The sequence below is a fragment of the Pollachius pollachius genome, assembly GCF_949987615.1.
Source record: "Pollachius pollachius genome assembly, chromosome: 8".
Classification (NCBI taxonomy): domain Eukaryota; kingdom Metazoa; phylum Chordata; class Actinopteri; order Gadiformes; family Gadidae; genus Pollachius; species Pollachius pollachius.
Window position 1 is genome coordinate 3,399,330 of NC_136941.1, and position 15,823 is coordinate 3,415,152.

The window sequence follows — 15,823 nt, forward strand, 5'->3', positions numbered from 1 at the left end:
ACCACTGTCTATCTGCACAGGAAGGCCTTGAAACTGCCGTGGACCCAATGAGAGACGACGCTTCCATGGCCGTGCATCAAGGCTTCGCCACGGTCTAACTCTATGAACTGGAGGTACTGATTGGTCCGTGAAGCACTGGGATTGGGACTCAGAGATCCGGGCGGTCTCATGAGACAGCAGTCCTGGGCCGCGTTCCCTCAGATATCAGCCAGGTGGACATTTAGAGATTTATCCCAATTACACACAGTCTTAGCTCACTCAGTCTCTTCACTCAGACACGTCTGGTGAAGCTGTACACTTGAGCCCAACAGAAGTCTCCTTATCTCTCTGTAAAGCCTAGAGTCCCATGAGGGGGAGATGAGAGGGGACTGGGAAAGGAGAGGGGCAGAGGCAGAGGAACAGAGAGCGATAGAGATTATACACTAATTTAGCAGAGGCTTTTAACCCAAGTGACTTTCAGTCGATTCAGAAACATGTAATTAAGGAGCTGTTAAGGGTTGGACAGTACAGAGGCTGGTCATTAAGGAGCAGGTAGGGGTTAGACTAGGGTTGTCACAAGAACCGATACTTCGGTACCAATTCGATGCCAACACGAAAGAAATAATTCGATACTTTCTTTTTTCTGGTAACGTCAGAACCGAATGTGCAACTTTTCACTTGGCGAGCCATGTCGATTCTTGGCGGAACTGAAGGGGGCAGTATACGCGTGTGAGCAGTACAGAGCAGTCAGCGGCGCTGAAGAAGAAAACCTGTCGTCTTCGGAAAAAAATGAGTCGCGTGTGGAAATATTTTGCATTCGAGGCGGATGAGTCCGGAGCAAATCTAGACTCAAACAAGCCAGCATGCAAACAGTGCCTCAGAAGTTTTCAAACGAAAGGAGGAAGCACGTCAAACCTGGCCAAACACCTCAAGACAGGCACCCCGAATTGTTTAGAGAATTCAAGGTGAGTGAGTTTCCGTTCACTATCACTGTTGTGTGACGTTATACGTTAACCCGAATATGCAGTAGGGCCGAGATCGTTTATTGGCCTGTGGCATGTGCCACCGCGACCACTGACATGCCGTTTAGGATCGGTAACTGCCGTTCAGGTGGAACGGCATATGCCGTTTAGGAACGGTAACTGCCGTTCAGGTGGAACGGCATATGCCGTCCAGGAACGGTATATGCCGTTCTGGAACGGTAAATGCCGTTCGGGTGGAACGGCATATGCCATTCAGGAACGGTAAGTGCCGTTCCCAACAATGGTATATGACACCAGCACGCCCCGCCTCCTCCGTATCATTTCAAGACAAGTATTGCCGTAAATGTAAAGCTATATATATTTGGTCTTTATCGACACTATATCACAACATAACGCCGTAAATAAAGGGATTTATACGTTTCTCGTGTCCGTTCTGTTGTTAGTATATGTGCGATCTGTTTGTTGTTGCTTTTGAAATGACAGATGCTTTTGAAAACGGCCGGACTTGCTCCGGTGACGGTAGTTAGCCTAGCCACCTAAACAGGTCTGACTGATCGATAACAGAGATTTAGAGCTATAGTCTATGACTACAGAGGCAGGTCCCTATATCTACCATGGGGTCGAACTGTAGCCTATGGCTAGACAGTCATCCATTTTTCCACTCGTGTTTTATCAAGGTGTCCTAGTAGCGTAGCCTATATAGCCTACTGTATGACTGCTTCAACTCACAACTATTCAATAGGCCAAATATTACGTTTTGCATTTGTTCTTATTGGTGTTTAACCCAAAAATTGAAGTAGGCCTACAGGTTCCTATCATTTAACACTGATCCAGTGTCATAAACCTTTCTATACCGACATGATCCAGTGGTATCATGGCATATAGGTCAACCGTTTTTCCGCTGGCATGACAATTATGTTAATCGGAAGTTCCATTTCCTACTGGAACCACCGTTTAGCTGGGCGTGCTGGTGTCATATACCATTGTTGGGAACGGCACTTACCGTTCCTGAACGGCATATGCCGTTCCACCCGAACGGCATTTACCGTTCCTGAACGGCATATACCGTTCCTGAATGGCATATGCCGTTCCACCCGAACGGCAGTTACCGATCCTAAACGGCATATGCCGTTCCTGAACGGCATATGCCGTTCCACCTGAACGGCAGTTACTGATCCTAAACGGCATGACAGTGGTCGCGGTGGCACATGCCACAGGCCAATAAACGATCTCGGCGTCTCTCCGAATATGCCTATGTTCCGTTCCGTCATTTGGGCATGAGAGTCAGCTGGGGCGCAGCCGCGCAGGCTTCTACTCTCTCGCTCAGTCGCTCCCTCATGTAGATGTTTAATGTAATGTAACGATACGGTCTGCGACATTATACGTAAGGTGAAATGATGAGATACTCTCTGACAGTCTCTTACCTTATGTTATTTAAACTAAAAGTTGTTTTTTTTCCTTTACAGTACCAGTGTGAGCCAGACCAGGAGAAGCAGGAAGAAAGTCACACACTCAGCTCTCTGATTTTGCAAGAAAGTATCTGTGCATTGCTGCATCAAGTTGTGCTTCTGAGAGTTTTCAGTACTTCTAGCTTGATTGTCAGTCCAAGACGGTCAAGACTGGCCCAAGAAAACATTGACGTGTTGGTGTTCCTTTCAAAAAACCTGGAACTGACAAAGAAGATAAAAAATCCTTAAGTTATGCCTGTTGGAACCTGGTATTAGAGGTTTTGTCCAGGTTGCATTGTCCTGCGTATACTACGGTGAAAGTTTCGGGGCGCCCTGGCGATTGCTCCCGCGCCCCTCCCTTCTCCTTTTTGTTTCGTGTATTTTAATTGACTAATTAAGCGTTGGACGCCCCCAACGCATTTGACGCCCTAGGCGGTCGCCTAGGTCGCCTATGCCGAGCGCCGGCCCTGGGTACTGCAATTTAAATTCTGTGCAAAAAGATGTTGAAGCACAGTGGTGTTAAATACGTGACATTTTGAAGCAGTTTTCATAAATGAGTCAATTTAAAAGTACATGGGTCATGTTGTTTTAAAAACAAAATCGTGGTATCGAATTAGCATTGAAAATCATGGAAATTCACAGGTATTGGTATCGACTACTGAAATTCTGGTATCGTGACAACCCTAGGTTAGACAGTACAGAGACAGGTCATTAAGGAGCAGGTAGGGGTTAGACAGAACAGAGAGAGGTCATTAAGGAGCAGGTAAGGGGTTAGACAGTACAGAGACAGGTCATTAAGGAGTAGGTAGAGGTGAGACAGTACAGAGACTGGTCATTAAGGACCAGGTAGGGGTTAGACAGTACAGAGACGGGTCATTAAGGAGCAGGTAGGGGTTAGACAGTACAGAGACGGGTCATTAAGGAGCAGGTAGGGGATAGACAGTACAGAGACAGGTCATTAAGGAGTAGGTAGAGGTGAGACAGTACAGAGACTGGTCATTAAGGACCAGGTAGGGGTTAGACAGTACAGAGACGGGTCATTAAGGAGCAGGTAGGGGTTAGACCAGTGGTTTTCAAACTGTGAGGCGCGCCTCCCCTGGGGGGCACCAGAGTTCTTCAGGGGGAGCGCGACGTGAGAAAAAAATAAACCAGAAAAAGTAACAGAAAAAAACACGAAAAAGACGAAGACGTGCTGTGTTCGAAATCGTTCCCTATTCACTCACTCACTATCCCCTATATAGTGTTTATGATATAGTGCAATATATAGGGAACGAACAAACGAGATTTCGGACACTACGCTGAAGATTTCAAAACGTCATTTGCGTCAGTAAATGCGCCGGGTATTTGTGTGATGCAGACAGATGCGCCCACATCATGTAAACAAACCGGGCACCCACAAGGAAAGCTGGAGGTTGTATTGATGTAGGGGTTAGACAGAACAGAGAGAGGTCATTAAGGAGCAGGTAAGGGGTTAGACAGTACAGAGACAGGTCATTAAGGAGTAGGTAGAGGTGAGACAGTACAGAGACGGGTCATTTAGGAGCAGGTAGGGGTTAGACAGTACAGAGACGGGTCATTAAGGAGCAGGTAGGGGATAGACAGTACAGAGACAGGTCATTAAGGAGTAGGTAGAGGTGAGACAGTACAGAGACTGGTCATTAAGGAGCAGGTAGGGGTTAGACAGTACAGAGACGGGTCATTAAGGAGCAGGTAGGGGTTAGACCAGTGGTTTTCAAACTGTGAGGCGCGCCTCCCCTGGGGGGCACCAGAGTTCTTCAGGGGGGGCGCGACGTGAGAAAAAAATAAACCAGAAAAAGTAACAGAAAAAAACACGAAAAAGACGAAGACGTGCTGTGTTCGAAATCGTTCCCTATTCACTCACTCACTATCCCCTATATAGTGTTTATGATATAGTGCAATATATAGGGAACGAACAAACGAGATTTCGGACACTACGCTGAAGATTTCAAAACGTCATTTGCGTCAGTAAATGCGCCGGGTATTTGTGTGATGCAGACAGATGCGCCCACATCATGTAAACAAACCGGGCACCCACAAGGAAAGCTGGAGGTTGTATTGATGTTAAATTGACGTTGAACAAGGTTTTTTTTTATTAATTTTGAATGTTACATTTCCAATGTTAAATCCCAAATAAATTGTTGACATTTCTAAACGAAAGCCGGAGACTCCCATCATTAAATGTATTCGTTTTCGTTATTATTCAGCTTCTTCTCCTCCGGAAAAACAGCTGCATTACATTGTGGTATACGGGAGTAACATGTAGGGAACATCGTATGTTCAGTCAAATTTTGGGTATTTTAAGTCCACTTCATAGTGCGTGAAATTTACCACTGAGAATTCGAACACCACTAAAAAATGGCGAGAACCCTATATAGTGCACTATATCCGTGATAGGGAACGATTTCGAACACAGCTACGCAAACTCATTGCTTGCACTAAAGTTGAGGTGAGCTAAAAAGGAGGCTTAACTGGCAATTTACAGATTAAGATGTTCAAATGTATTTCAAAAACGTTAAGCAAAAAACATCCTTAGATAAAGATGTTCAAATGTGAAAAATGTGTTTAAAAACACACAAAGACGTTTAGAATGTTTCAAAAATATGTTTAAAATGTTTCAAAAAAATATGATCAGAGATGTTTAAAATGTGTAAAATAATTAAAATATCTTTCAAAACACAGGAATTTAGAAAAAAAAATTGGAGGGGGGCTCAGCTGAAATTTGTTCTCTGAGGGGGGGCTCACTGTCTCATACAGGTAGGGGTTAGACAGTACAGAGACGGGTCATTAAAAAGCAGGTAGGGGTCAGGGATGCCTATGGATGGATTGTGCAAACTGGAAATCAAAAGTACTTTTTGGCTGGGATAGAACAACCTAGTTTTCTATATCAGGGGGGGACCTGAGGTAGGCCAGTCCCTGACTGACCTACTGGAGGCCCGTCACACCTAGCTAGCTCCCGGGAGACTGATCTCTTGTGGGGGACCGCCACGGATGTGTGAGCGCAGATATGTGCTCTCAGGGGGGGTGCATTGTGGGGGTTCGGGGGGTTCCGAAGGCATCAGAAAAAAAGGCCACAGTTAATTAATTTGACTTTAACAGCCTCTTGCGGCATCTCCCTCTGAGAGATGGCGAGAATAAGAACAATGCTTTCTGTCTCCCGGCAGATAGAGATTGGAGCTCTTTATTATGAGAGTGAAAGGCTGGCTAACAAGTTATATTCGTTGACATTTCGATTTCTTGCGGTTTATTTTTCCTTCTCATTGTGTTTTTTTCTCTGGTTATCTGATGCCAATTATAAAGTTTTCTTGTTTGATTCCTGCTCTGATTTATACAAACATTGTGTGCTGGGTCTTTCTGTGTACAACATGGTTTTTAAAAGTTTATGTCCTATGAAGTATTGTTTTGTTTCGACGTTGAATCATTCCCAGTTTCAAAAATCTAATTAATGTGGCGTTCACAAGAGCAGTGACCAATTTTTATTACATTTTGAGAACTTATTATCGTCTCTTCGCTGTACACCTTGGTGTTCTTATAATTTATCCTGCCAAACGCTTAAACTTTTTCCCCGTCAAGTACTATTAAGTCTTTGCCAAACTTTGTTTTTTTTAAATCTCTGCTCTGTAATCTTACTTACTTGCTACAAATTTAAATTGGCTCCAAACTGCCAACCGAGGGAATCAAAGCGGCGCTACGCTGCAACGGCGGTACGCTAGAGCGGCCCTAGGCTACGACGGCGGTACGCTTAAGCAGCGGTACACTACAGAGGCGGTACGCTAGAGCGGCATTAGGCTACAGCGGCGCTATGCTAGAGCGCCGCTACGGCTAGAGCGCCGCTACGTTTGAGTGGCTAAGGCGGCACGGCACTATGCTGTAGCTACGCTATGTGTTCTCTGTCACGTATTCTCGCTGTTCTGTCGAATAGGATCGGCTTCAGAACACTGTCTTATTGATTTCATGCTAAGTTACATTAGCTAGGACATTGGAAAGGTAAATAGTTTGGGAAATGTGTTGAGACACACACACACACACACACGTACGTCATCATTTTTGAATGTGCTGTGTACTGATGACATCATCAAGCAACGTTGGCCACCCCCCCCCCCCCCTCCCCTCTGCTGCCATATTTGGTCATTAGTCCCATTATTCTAATTGCATCATGTACATCCTCAGAGTCACAACCATCAGCCTGCAGGCCGTAAACCAATCACACGAGGGGGTGAGTGACAAGCGCTGGGGATTCTGGGAAACATTTAGATGGATGACTTGGTTGAACACAGTGAGCATAAACAGTGTCCACAGCCTGGGTTAAATAACCACTTATAATCCTTTGAATCATTGCACAGCACTGAAAATGTTTGGCACGTATCAGGGAATTGGTAATGACGGTTTTTCCATTTGTATTTATGCACCACAACTCAATTTCTCACATTTAAAAAAATACTGTTTGTGTGTTTTACACACACACACACACACATGCACACACCTGTTGTTTCATCCAGCCCTGCATGTAGAAACTGGTTTTGTGTTTCTGACGTTTGTCTTTTTTAACACCACGATAAACCAGGAATGGCAGGAAGAAGAGGAGGAAATGGAGAGGGGGGGAGAGGGGAGAGAAGAGATGAGGGAGGGGATGGAGAGGAGGAGAGAGAAGAGATGAGGGAGGGGATGGAGAGGAGGAGAGAAGAGATGAGGGAGGGGATGGAGAGGAGGAGAGAGGGAAGAGAGGAGAGGTGAGTGAGAGGAGAGTCGAGGTAGGGAATGGTAAGAAAAGAGGGGGGAGACGAGAGACGATGAAAGAAGAGAGATGAGGCAGGGAATGGAGAGGAGATAAAAGGAGTTACAGGAGAAGAGGGGAGGAGAGAGAAGAGAATAGAAGGAGAAGGAGAGAAGCAGATACAGAGAAGGAGAAGACAGAATGGAGGGAAAGACAATCATTTCCACAATCAGATGGCCTGCCCCCCCCCCCCCCCCCCTCTCATCAAGGAGATGAGGAGGGGGTCTTGAACCCCTCCCTCTGAACCGCTCCACCTCCGCTCGGCTGATTCTTCTCCTCACATCTCCTCCCTTTCCGTCCTCCCCCCCCCATCCTATCATTTTCCTCCTGACTTCTGCTCTCCTTTCCTTTCCACTAGCCTCGTCTCCTTTCCTCTAGCCTCCTCTCATCTCATTTCCTCTAGCCTCCCCTCCTTTCCTCTTCTCCTCTGCTTTCTTATATTTGTTCAAGCTTGGTCTCCTTCCAAAACATAACAGAAAACCAGGTACAAATGTATTTGTTTTTTAACCAAATAAAGGATATATATACATATCTAACATTTTGAATAACCTCTTATGGGAAGGGAACGCCTCTTATATTCCGGAATATTATAAATATTCTTATCGTGTCGCCTGCTGGCTCCTACTGCCCTCTAGTGGTGACAACCGGCATCGCCTCAAAACCCTGAGTGCGCTTTAGGTCTTGCAGACTTTCTGTGGCAGATGCTGAGATCTGGAGAAACGGCTTAGCTCAGCACATCCGAAGAGTAACAACATATACCTTCCCATTGCGCTGATTGGTCCGGACACTTTTTGGGCTTGATAGTTATGTTCAACGGGAGCGAGTCACCACTGATTTTCAGCGAGAGGCTGAAACGTGAGCCTGGATCATGGTTCGGGGTCAATGGTTCCTATGGGGCTTGCAGTGGCGGACTCAGGGGGGGCGACCGCCCCCCCCGGTGCCTCCATGGTTGAAAAAGTGCCCTCAAGAGTGGTGAATATGAGAGAAAGTGCCTCATTGGCTGCCCTTTACATGTGAAATGTGCCCTCTGGTGTGCCCTCTGGTGCCCCTTCATACAATAAATGATGACGATGTGCCCTCTAGAGCAAGAATGTGGCCCTTTTATTTTTTCGCCCCTGCCCTTCAAACACTCTGAGTCCACCACTGGGGGGCTTGGATATCTCGTCGCCTCCATCTGGGAGGCGTGATGAGAGCACTGGGATGTTAAAGAGACAGTGAACCCAAAAACACTTTTCTTTTGTTTTAAACGTGGTCATTTGTCTTATATGATCGTAAACATATGCCTTATATCACTGTTACTGAAATAAGTCCCCAATTGAATGAAAGAATTGGTAGAACCCAATGTTTTTGGAATCCTCCCCAAACCACTGAACGCAAGTGGCATTCTGTTCGTGATGTCAGCCTGACGTCACCAAGGGGCACAGGCGGCACGGTCTGTGTGGACGTGTGGAGCTCTGTCTGGGATAGGCTTCCCGGACACCTATTGTATAATATTTGTCATTGTTGGAAGACTGTGTTTGAATATGTTTCTAATGTGAAACGAAGCCAAACAAAGTTTTCCGTAGTGGAGTTTCCCAAGGTTACTTTAGGATCGTACAGGTCTACTACAGCTCCCTTCAGTCCTCTCAAAACGGTGGAGGATCCCCAACACACATATCCCATGATGCATCTGATGCACACGTCCTGTTGCGGCCTTCAGCTGCAGCCTCTCCTCAGAGCCGCTTCGCTCTCGATGAGCTTGGCTTTCATCTGGGCAATCTTTTCGTCCAGCGCCAGCGCTTCGAAGTCACAGTCTCTGTAATTCTTCTGAGCTGATCCGAGTCTGCCCTCATGTGGCGGGACGAAGACACTAGGTTGGTCCTGGTCCCCAAACTGGGGGCTGCTGGTTGCTTCTGGGTGGTCTGTGTTGGGAGAACTGGCGGTCTCAGAGGGGACGTCCTCAAACTCTTCTTCTGGGTCTTGATGAGGAGAATCAGGTTCTCCTTGGTCTTGATGAGGAGAATCAGGTTCTCCTGGGTCTCGATGAGGAGAATCAGGTTCTCCTGGGTCTTGATGAGGAGAATCAGGGTCTCCTGGGTCTTGATGAGGAGAATCAGGGTCTCCTGGGTCTTGATGAGGAGAATCAGGTTCTCCTGGGTCTTGATGAGGAGAATCAGGGTCTCCTGGGACTGGGTGAGAAGCAGCAGGGTCTTCTCGGACTTGTAGTCCTCCAGGGTTTCTCAGCGGGCGTTCGGTCTGGTGAGGTTCTCCGATGGACTGTGGAAAAGGGAATAGAAGAGGGTTTAGATCAGCGGGTTCTAAGTAATAATTAAAACAGTACTTAAGTAAACATGGAGTATGAACTCACCCAACTAATAAAACACGGGGAAGAGGTAATAATGTTTTTACCAGATTTATTTTACACCAAACTTATCATCTTAACTCGCTCTAAAACCAGGAAGAGGTGAGGCTGCTTCAAAACCTCTGAAATAAGGTTCCACTACAGTCTTCCTACAGTTGGTCTTGCTGTAGTACTGTTGAACCCAATATAGTATAATGAATTCCTGTAACTAGTGTTAAAACTAATATGTAATACTGGTAAGCCAAGCAGGCGCGTAATTTGCGGGGGGGTTAGGGGGGTCATGACCCCCCCAAAAATCAGATCCAGCTAATATAACCCCCCCAATATCATCACACATAATTCAGATCAACAAAAATATGGAATATTCTGAATTAATAACTTGTTTGTTTTCTTTATTAATTTAATTTGCCAACCCCTCGCCACCCACCCTCCCACCGACCGACTACGTGGTATTACCCAAGCCGTTTTCTCTACCAAACCAAACTATTTCCCACAGTCGCTGGGATGAATAGTTGGAGAAAGACAGGTTCATGCTAACTGAATGTGGAGATGAGAAGGACACTGAAAGGCAGCCAGACAACAATTTTTCATTGTTGGTCGCCACCAGCCAAAAAGAGTAAAAATCCTGACGAAAAGGAGGATAATACCCCTATTGTTATACCATGGTCTGGGGGAATACTCGATTCTGATTGGCTGCAGGGTGTGCATTAACCCCTTGTTTATTTGAATGGGAAAAAATGTTAAAAATCGACTTTGACCCTCGGGAACGAATAATCGAATAATAGGATATTCTGAACCATCCCTAGTAGATAACTGAATATACTAGATAAATGGGAACATGTAGATAGTGTACATAGCTGATAGCTGAGGTTTGTACCTGGGTCAATGTGAGGTGTGCACCTGCCTGGGTGAGGGCTTAGGTGTTTTCCTGGGTCAATGTGAGGTGTGTACTATAGTCTGCTAGTAGTATTATAGTTGCTGGCAGAATAGACGTCAGTATAGCATCCTGTTTATTTTAGTCAAATACTTGCTATGGTATGTGTGTTAAGTTGCAGCCTAATATGTTGTAATATACCTTAAAATGTGATTTACAGATAGGCCTTCTTTTGTATTTACATGCTTTTGTTTAGATTTTGTTAGTTTGAACTGGTGATGCCCACCAATATGTGAAATCAGTTTGCCATGTTCAGAATAGAGGTGCAAGCTGCACTCCAGTGTGCCACCCTGTATTGTGTGATGCATTGAGAGTTGAATTGTGCTTAATACATTTGCTGCATGTAGGTGCCAATACAGTGACACAATTGATTAATCTTTAAGTTCTTGTGATTTTTTTTCATAAGATAGTGAACGCACACACAAAATCAATTAAGTGGAAGCTGCCACTGCTGGCTAGTGCTTAAACACTGAATTTAACTGCTGTCATTATGGCATGAATAGTCAAAAAGTAGCCAAAATCAGTTAATTTTGGACGGATAATTGGCATGTTACCTTTTACACAAGAGAATGATTCAATAAATAAATAAACAAATAAAAAATAAATAAATAAATATTCTGTGAGTTTAACCCCCCCAAAGGTAGACCCAAAGTTACGCCCTTGAAGCCAAGTTTAATGTGTGGGCCATATTCCAGTATATATTTTTAATTTGCTGCAGACCAATTAAAAATGGGTCAAGGGCCGCACTTGGCCCGGGGGCCTAAGTTTTGACAGCCCTGCACTATACCCATCACAGAGAGAACCAGTCAGGTCTACCTTGAAGACCTGAGGTCTACCTTGCTCCACACACTTTTTGTGACAGGGGACAAAGTGGATGGGGATGGCCTTTGTGTCATAATTCAAAATCAATGAATTTGGTTAATCATTGATTGACCGTTTGTGGAGGTTACATTACCGCAGGTGGGCTGTCCGGGACAGAGAAGACCGGAGACGGGGCCGGGGTGGGGGGTGCCGCAGAGGGCTTGCCTCCTCTCCTCCGCTTGGGCCTCCTGATGGACAGGAAGACGTTTCCCTCGTAGACGAGCACCGCGTCCTGGTGGTGGGCAGGAGCGGACACCCGAGGTAACCTCCTGCACGATGGGGGGCCACTTGTGAGGTTGGAGAACCGTGCGCCAGGTAGGAAATCCCGGAGCACCTCGAGGGCCAGGCGGTTCGACGTCACGAACGGGATTTCGACCGGACTACCGTGAGCGTCTGCGAGTGTTTTCCGCATGGCCCAAAAGGGGCTCTCCACCGCTGGGTCGATTTCCCCGGAGACCGCAGGATGGCTCCTCTTCCGGACCAGCACCGGGGAGATCCAAGTCCCCTCCGGGGACGGAGAGGGGGGGCGGTAGGAGGAGGAGGGGTTGTAGGAGGGTCGGGGGACTCCCATCCGGTCCAGGAGCCGGTCCGGTATGGTCCAGAGGGGGATGGACCCCACCTGAGCGTCTTGGGGGATATAGATTTCCCGACGTTCCGAGGTGTCCATGGGTCAGGAGGTCTACAAGGAGAGGACTATCCTTAATGTTCAGGAACTGACTGGTTAACGTGAGGGGTCTTAAACTAAAGAGAGTAAAGGTAAGGGGTTTTAAACTAGTGAACATTCACAACTTTCCGTCTTCTCGGTGTTACTCTGCGATGTGCAGAGTGTCTTCCTGTGTGCTTCTTCCTTTCGATTCACAACAACACTCCCTCGTCCACCGCCCTCCAGTGGTGAGGCTCAGGATGACATTCCCTCATGTTGACACCGGCCTCTAGTGGGGAGGGTCGGGACGACAGTCCATAGAGTGGTGCCTTCTGTCACTATACAAGTGCACAAGCGCATATAATATTGATTCACTCCACCAAAAGCGAAATATTTCAAGCCTTTATTTGTATTAATCTTGATGGTTATAGCTTACAGCTCATAAAACCCCCAAAATTCAGTAGCTCAGAATGTTTGAATATTACATAAGATATATATTTTTAATTAATACAAATAAACGACTGAAATATTTCACTTTGGGTGTAATGAGTTTCCCTTTTAAATGGAATTATTGAAATTAATTAGCTTTTACACAATATTCAAATTTATTGAGATGCACCCGTATACTGGGAAATACTAACTATATACTAGGAAAGTGCTGCAATAGTTTGTCTATTTACACTATTTAGAGCTTGCTAACTGACGTCGTGTTGTCCTGCTATATTCCAGCCTCACTTTCTCTTAATTAATACAAAACGAGTGCTTTCAATCAATACAATAGTGTCTCCATTCATCAGTATAGTCTCCTGCTGTCCTCCCTCTCCGTCCGTCTGTTACTAAACACATTTTAATGTTTATGTATATTTTTATTATGTTGCACTGTAACCACATATTTTAATCTATTATGCCTCCTGCGTAAAATAATTTCAATGTACAGAAGGACCCTGCGTTTTCTCTGCACAAATGACTGTAGAACACTGACTTTTACTCTGACCAATGCGCGGTTTATGAGCCCTGAAACTGTGAGGTGTGTTGTGGTGCGTTGTCCTCTAGGTGGCGCCATTTCACCAATGACTTCCATCCGGAGCTCATCGATGGACCAGCACATAGTGACCGGCTCTGAGGGGCCCCTGCCCGAATAGAGGACGCCTTGATTAAGGTCTAATGACGCCCAGTACCCCGAACCCGAAGGTACACAGCCTGAATATAATATTATTAACATTATTTATATATATATAAACTTAGCACAAAAAGTAAGGAAATTTGTGTTTGGTCGATTATTTCTCTGTGGTAACAATGCTTTTTGGCAATAAATCTTATACCGTTGGAAAGCCTGTTTAGTTCCCTTTCAAGTGGTGCCCCATTTGTAAGGAACATGCATTCTTGGGATGAGCAGCAGCGCTGAGTATGTGGGTTGCGCCTATGAAAAATTTGCCAAACAGGTTATTTTGCTGTTGCTATTTTGAGCTTCTGGTATGCCCAGGTGCTGCCAATCAGGTGCCGCCAATCAGGTGCCTGATTGGCACCCGATTGGGCAACTTCAAGCTGCTGTTCCGCAAAACCAAGTTGCGGCATTATTTGGAGTGAGCCCTAGTTCCCTCTCTAAACTGAAGGCCAAGTTCCATATAACGGGGGATGTCAAAGACAGGCCGCGTAGTGGGCGTCCCAAGAAGACGACACCCCAAGAAGACAGTTTCATCACCCTGTCAGCACTTAGGTGCCGTAGGCTGTCTTCTACAGATTTGCAGTCAAGGTTTGCAGGGCGATATGGCCGACGGCTCTCTGCCCAGACAATCCGGAACAAACTACACGCAGCCAATGTCCAGTCTCATAGGGCTGCCAGGAGTCCTGCCATGACTGCCCTTCACCGTCGGGCCCGTTTGCGCTGGTGTCGGCAACACGTGCACTGGAACCTGAACATGTGGAGGAATGTTATGTTCAGTGATGAGTCCAGATTCTGCCTACGGCAGTTGGATCGTATGGTCAAGGTGTGGAGAAGACGCGGAGAACGCTATGCTGATTGCTGCACCGAAAGAACAACATCTTTTGGTGGAGGCAGTGTGATGGTGTGGGGTGGCATCTCCCTCACTGGAAAAACTAGGCTTGTCATCATCGGAGGCAATCTCAATGCAGAGAGATATAGCGATGAGATTCTGCAACCAGTGGCAATCCCATATCTCCACAGTCTGGGACCGAACTCTATCCTCCAAGATGGCAACGCTCGGCCCCACAGGGCAGGGTTTATCAGAGATTACCTCCAGAATGTGGGAGTGGAGAGGATGGAATGGCCTGCTAGCAGTCCTGACCTCAACCCCATTGAAAACTTGTGGGATCAGCTTGGGCGTGCTGTTCGTGCCAGAGTGACCAACACATCCACGTTGGCTGACTTGCGACAAATGCTGGTTGAAGAATGGGATGCCATCCCACAGCAGTGTGTGACCAGGCTGGTGACCAGCATGAGGAGGAGGTGCCAGGCTGTTGTGGCTGTGTATGGTTCTTCCACACGCTACTGAGGCTCCTGTTTGTGAAATTAATAAATTGCTAAATTGCCAATATGTCTTGTTTCTTCAAACTTCAATCATCCAATCCACCAAACACCAAACGAGTCAATGGCAGAATAAGCTGTTTGGCATTGGCAGAGAAGATTTGGGAAATTTTTCATGGGCGCAACCCACGTACTCAGCTCTTCTGCTCATCCCACAAGTGCATGTTCCTCACAAATGGGGCTCCATTTGAAAGGGAACTATACAGGCTTTCCAACTGTATAAGATTTATTGCCAAAAAGCATTGTTACCACAGAGAAATAATCAACCAAACACAAATTTCCCTACTTTTTGTGCTAAGTTTCTCTCTATCTATACATATAGATAGAGAGAGAGAGAGAGAGAGAGAGAGAGAGAGAGATACATAGATAGATATATATTGATGGTGCCATGGTTAATATATGAAGTTACACATATTTATCTATTGAACCCTTTATTTGTTAAAACACATTGGTATAGAATATGAATGTAGGTGTACACACACACACACACACACACACACACACACACACACACACACACACACACACACACACACACACACACACACACACAGTGTGAGGTGTAGTTTACCTGTCAAAGCCTCCATGGAGTAAACAGACTACAATTCCTCTCTCTCCCTCTCCCGCCCCGTGGCTCTCTGTGTGTGTCTCTCTCCCCCTGTCTCTCTCGCTCTCTCTCCACTCTCTGGCCCTCCCTCTCTGTCGGTGTGCGTCTCTCTGTCTGGGTGTGTGTCTCTCTCTTACAATTTCTTTCTGTCTGTTTGTCTGTGTGTGTGTGTGAGTGTGTTTGTTTGCGTGTCTATCTCTCTGCCTATGTGTGTCTCTCTCACTCTCTTTCTGTGTTTGTGTGTGTGCGCGTCTCTTTTTTTTACTCGTTTTTTTAAATAGATGAGAAATAGAAACCAACGAATGCGACGGAAGCTTTCACCGCTTATCAAGTATTAATCAATAACTGATATTCGGCATCCTGATGCGTGTCGCCTATCAGAATGTCCCCTGTAGAACTCGGCCTATGGGAGCTTGTTATGGGCTGTTTACCACCCCAGCTATACTACTGCTGCTGTCGGCAGCAAATAATGACAAAGAGACGACATTTACATACCCGTGTGTGTGCGCGTGCGTGCGCTCGTTGGTTGATGTGTGTGACTCAAGCAGAGAGAGAGAGAGAGAGAGAGAAAAAAACACAAAATACCAAAATAAACCGCATAGAACAGAAGAGTATTATATATGGGGGGGGGGGTGCGTCGATGAGGACATAACTTTAACGGTTCTAAGTTGAGGAGTCCACGTGATAGCG

General features: G+C 46.0%; 1 protein-coding gene across 1 annotated transcript; it reads right to left on the reverse strand.

Moving 5' to 3' along the window:
- Positions 1-7,854: 7,854 nt before the first annotated feature.
- LOC307079500 (uncharacterized protein) lies at positions 7,855-12,166 on the reverse strand. The gene is made up of 2 exons (XM_079741873.1): positions 11,433-12,166; positions 7,855-9,458 (listed from the first exon to the last, which is right to left on the reverse strand). The coding sequence occupies exons 1-2, from the start codon at positions 12,003-12,005 to the stop codon at positions 8,898-8,900; spliced, it is 1,134 nt and encodes a 377-aa protein (XP_079597999.1). The 5' UTR covers positions 12,006-12,166; the 3' UTR covers positions 7,855-8,897.
- Positions 12,167-15,823: the final 3,657 nt, after the last annotated feature.